Here is a 5,049-nt window from a genome sequence, read left to right on the forward strand (position 1 = left end):
CGCTGATTTTGTCGACGGTTGACGTTGTTATTGTCACTGTTTATGACACGCGTTTCTTATGCTCCAAAAAAATTGGAGATAATACGAACGATCGAGTTTTTCTGAAAAATAGATATCTCGAGAAGTTTCTCGACGCCCGTTAAATTCGAATTTGCGAATTTATAACATATTGAAAAATGCGGATTTTACTTGCGAATAATTTTTAAGCGAAATGATATTTCGGTTTTCGAACATCCCGCCCGCCTCGTCAGTACGTGACGAAATTTGCGAATGTGTTCGGGCGCGGGCAGGTGTCGCGAACGGTCCGATTGATGAGTTGGTGATAGTGATCATGAATGGAATGCGTGACGTAGTACAAAGACACGTGTTGTTCAGTTTATTCGTGTCTTTCGCGAGAATAGTATCGTGTGAAGTAAAGAGATTTATACAGTGATGAATGATGAGAAAATGTACAGTGAATTTGTGAATAATCTCGCGAGTGCAGTGAAATGTAAACGTGAACGTGAAATTGTGGTGCAAGAGAGAGAACAGAGAAATCAGAGAAAAAAAAAAGAGACTGATGACGCGGCTCGCGGATCTCGCATAATATCGAATGTGCCTTAATATGATTACATGTGATTAAGCGCGTACGATTCCCGGAATTATGATACCGTGAAACATAATGTGAGTGAATATTATACAATGTGGATGAGACATGAAAGAAAGTTCGGGTTTCGTGAGAGCTCACGAATCCGAGTGCGTTGGAGATGCTGCGGTGTCAGTTCCTGGCAAGAGGATGATCTTCGCGAGTGGCCGAACGAACTCCGAGGATGCTGTGCGCACGGTGACCACGCGTGTTACGCCGTCGTCTCCCGGGTGCAGTGCCGTGATTCGGGCGAGTGGCCACCGGGTTGGAGGTGTTGTCTCCGCCCGCAGGAGGCACAGGTCGCCGACGCTTGGGCCGGTCTCGCTCCTCTGCCATTTCGGTCTGTAAGCCAGCGTCTGAAGATATTCGCGCGACCACCGTTCCCAAAAGTGATCGCGCATTTTTTGAAGAAGCTGCCATCGTGACAGCGTGTTATCTCTCTCGGTGGCAAGCGACGGCTCGGGGACGGCCAGAAGGGGAGCTCCGATCAGGAAGTGACCGGGTGTGAGTGCCGCCAAGTCGTCAGGATCGTCGGTCAGTGGTTGAAGCGGGCGCGAATTGAGGCACGCCTCCACCTGTGTGAGAAGAGTCGTCATCTCCTCAAAGGTGAGCGTTGCCTCGCCGATGACCCTTCGAAGGTGATGTTTCGTAGACTTGACGGCTGCCTCCCAAAGTCCGCCAAAGTGAGGAGCTGCGGGCGGATTAAACCGCCACCTTATGCCGTCTGAAGCTGCTGCCTGTGCGATGCGACGGCCGTCGGCAGTTGAGGCGCGAAACATTTCTCGGAGTTCTCGGCCTTGCTCCGATGAAGTTAGTGCCGCAGTCCGAGAACACCTCGTGGCAGAGTCCCCGTCTGGAAACGAAGCGACGGAAGGCAGCCAGGAACGCCTCAGCCGTGTAGTCGGAGACCACTTCTAGATGAACTGCCTTGGAGCTAAGGCAGACAAAAACAGAGATAAAACCCTTGTTTGCTCGATGGCCTCGTCCCTTGCTGGTCCGGATGAGGATCGGACCGGCGTAGTCCACCCCGATACGTAGGAATGGACGCGCTGGAGTCACTCGCTCCTGAGGAAGGTTGCCCATCAGTGGCTGCGGTACAGTGGCTCGCCATCGCGTACACACGATGCATCGATGGATCTGGCGCTTGACTATGGCTCTTCCTCGCGGGATCCAGAATCGTTGGCGGAGCAACCCGAGGGTGAGCTGCACTCCGCCGTGTAGTGTTCTGCGGTGGCAGGAATCCACCAGGAGCCTTGTCATCCAGGAGTCCGGCGGAACGATGATCGGGTGCCGTTCATCGTGAGACAGGATGGCGTGTTTGAGTCGGCCTCCGACGCGCATTACGCCGCTGTCGTCAAGGCGAGGACTCAGCCTGGTGAGCGAGCTGCGTGCTGGCAATGCACGTTCCTTGCTCAGTGATGAGACTTCAGTGTGGTAGTGCAGTGCTTGTGATGTTCGAACCCATCGCAGAAGTGCGTCTTCGATCTCGTGTGGCTCGAGATTGTATGCGGTGTCAACGGAGTTGTGCGTCCTCTTGACGGTTTTTTGACGCCATCGCAGACACCAAGCCGTCACCCTGAGTAGCCGGTGCAGCGAAGAAAAGCGGAGAAGAACGTTTGGCTCAGTAACGGCCTTGCCGACGGCGTTGAGCGAGCTGACGGCTCGTTGCTCTGGCAGTTCCGCGTCTGGCAAGACGTAATCGTTGCTCGGCCAAAATGCCTTGCTTTCCAGCAGCCAGGATGGTCCCGTCCACCATAGTGGATGACTAACCATGTCACTTGGCTGGACTCCTCGGGAGGCGCAGTCGGCAGGATTGTCTCGTCCCGGCACGTGGCGCCATTGAGCCTCGGGTAGCTGGACCTGGATTTGCGACACCCTGTTGGCCACGTAGGTCTTCCAGCGGGAGGCGTGTCCTTGTATCCAGTGCAGCGTTACCCTGGAGTCAGACCACAGGAAGACCGGTGCTGTGGACAAATCTAGCAGAGTGCGCGTGTGAAGAGTGAGGTTCGTTAGTAGGGTGGCCGCGCACAACTCGAGTCGCGGCAATGACACTGGCTTCACCGGAGCGACCTTGCCCTTGGCAGCCAGCAAGTGAAGTGCGGTGTCATCTTCAGTGGTGGAGCGAAGGTACACCACCGCGGCGTATCCTCGCTCCGAGGCGTCGGCGAACCCGTGGAGTTCGATCTGTGCGTGTGGTCCGTCGCTGCCCAACCAGCGAGAGACCCTGATCTCGTTCAGCCGCGGAAGGTCAGTAAGAAGATTCCTCCAGGACAGGGCGTCTGCTGACGGAAGAGGAGCGTCCCAGTCCAACTTCTTCAACCAGGCGGACTGAATTAGGATTTTGGCTCGCATTGTTACTGGAGTGAGCCACCCTAGTGGATCGAACAATCGTGCGGTTTCGGACAGGACGCGTCTTTTTGTGAGTTCCGTGAAGTGACGCGCCTGTACCGAGAAAGTGAAGTGATCACTGGCCGGGTGCCAGTGAAGACCCAGTGTCGCGTGGCTTTCGTGAGACCACGAGTGCGGTGAGCTGGGGAGCCAGTGTTCGTGCGGGACTCCATCCAGAATGCTGGTGTTGTTGGCTGCCCACTTCCGAAGTGGAAACCCGCCCGCCGTGCAGAGACTGCGTAGCTCCCGCTGCAATGTGGTGGCCTCCGGGATGGTGCACGCTCCGGTGAGGATGTCGTCCACGTAAGTATCGCGGCGCAGCGCGACAGCTCCACGCGGATATCGCAGACTCTCGTCGTCGGCGAGCTGGCGTAAGGTCCGTATGGCGAGAAATGGCGCGCAAGCCAAGCCATACGTGACCGTTCGTAGGCGGTATTCACGGACGTCGTCGGCGGTACGGTGCCGCCAGAGAATCCGTTGACAGTCGCGGTCCTCCGGGTGGATGAGGATTTGGCGGTACATTTTCTCCATGTCCGTCACGAAGACATGGCGGTGCCAGCGCCAACGGAGGAGCACGTCGGCAAGAACTGGCAGGAGGTTGGCGCCCGTCAGCAGATTAGCGTTGAGAGAGGTGCCCGAGGTCGTGAGCTGTGAGCCGTTGAACACGACCCTGAGCTTTGTCGTTGTGCTCGTTTCCCGCAGCACTCCGTGATGCGGTAGGTAGCACTTAGCGGTGCCTTCTTGTTCGGATGAGGTGTTGATTGTCTCCATGTGTTGCAGGTCTTCATACTCCTGCATGAAGCTGCGGTAAAGATCGCCGAATCGAGCGTCCTTGGAGCAGCGGCGCTCCATGGCGTTGAGCAGACGTTCGGCCGGCTTGCGGGTCTCGGTGAGAGAGGGCGGTGCTCCAGCGAACGGCAGTCTCACTACGTACCGTCCGGTGCTGGTGCGTGCGTGCTCGCGGGTGAAGAGGTCTTCGCACCTCTTCTCTTCGGCGGTGAGAGCGACGGGAGCGGCAGGCTCTCTTTCCTGCTCCCAAAATAGCTGCACCAGGTCGTTTAGGTGGTGATCGACCGAACATTGGTGGGTATTTTGGTTGCCTTGGGTCGTAGCCCTGTTACCTCCTGACAGGATCCAGCCGAGTGAGGTTTGCTGCGCGATGGGCTCGTCCCTGCGCCCCTTGCGAAGACCGTCTTGGAGAATGGCGGAGTACACGTCCGCGCCGAGCAGTAACTCGATGGGATCTCGGTCGAGGTACTGCGGGTCCGCCAGAGAAAGACCGCGAATGTGTGGCCAGGTGATGGTACTTCTCACGATGGGACCCTGGTATGTCGATAGGCGCGGAAGGACGTACGCCATGACTGGAAGCGTGGCCCCTGTCACTCCAGAGGCGAGGCTTAGAGATAGCCTTCCGCGAGTAGCTCCGGATGCTCCTCCAACCCCGACGATGATCATCGAGGATCGGATCCGCGGCAGACGCAAGCGTTGCGCCAAGGTCTCGGAGACCAGAGAGACTTCCGATCCCTGGTCGATCAGCGCGCGAATGTCTTGAGGCCTCCCCAGGTGATCCGTAACAGTGACGCGTTATGTAAAATAATTTCTTAATTTTACATAAACCGTAAAATATCTTGTAAAATATTCATTTTTCGATTATCTTACCTTAATACTTTTATGTACAAAATAATGAGAGGAATCAATTGGTGTAAAGAAAACACATAGTTGTTTTTAAGAAAAAATATGGAATTGTTAATTGCAAATTACATATTTTTTCTTCGAAACAACTATGTGTTTTCTTTACACCAATTGATTCCTCTCATTATTTTGTACATAAAACTATTAAGGTAAGGTAATCGAAAAATGAATATTTTACAAGATATTTTACGGTTTATGTAAAATTAAGAAATTATTTCAAGCCTCATAACTCAAAAAGTACTTAACGAAAATGTACTTAATTATAGTGTTTTGGAAAGCTCTCGAGATGAGCTACAAGAATGTACAAAAATATATAGGATGTTCCATTTAAAAAAATTGAAGTG

At 53.9% G+C, this 5,049-nt stretch overlaps 1 protein-coding gene across 1 annotated transcript; it reads right to left on the reverse strand.

The window, feature by feature from the left end:
- Positions 1-1,327: 1,327 nt before the first annotated feature.
- LOC145963687 (uncharacterized) lies at positions 1,328-4,372 on the reverse strand. Its single transcript, XM_083085807.1, has one exon. It carries the CDS (start codon positions 4,370-4,372, stop codon positions 1,328-1,330), a length of 3,045 nt encoding a protein of 1,014 aa, XP_082941933.1.
- Between the last annotated feature and the right edge of the window lie 677 nt (positions 4,373-5,049).

This window comes from Camponotus vicinus, unplaced genomic scaffold (genome assembly GCF_025532165.1).
Source record: "Camponotus vicinus isolate PSW18456_S1 unplaced genomic scaffold, iyCamVici1.0 SCAF_13, whole genome shotgun sequence".
Lineage (NCBI taxonomy): Eukaryota > Metazoa > Arthropoda > Insecta > Hymenoptera > Formicidae > Camponotus > Camponotus vicinus.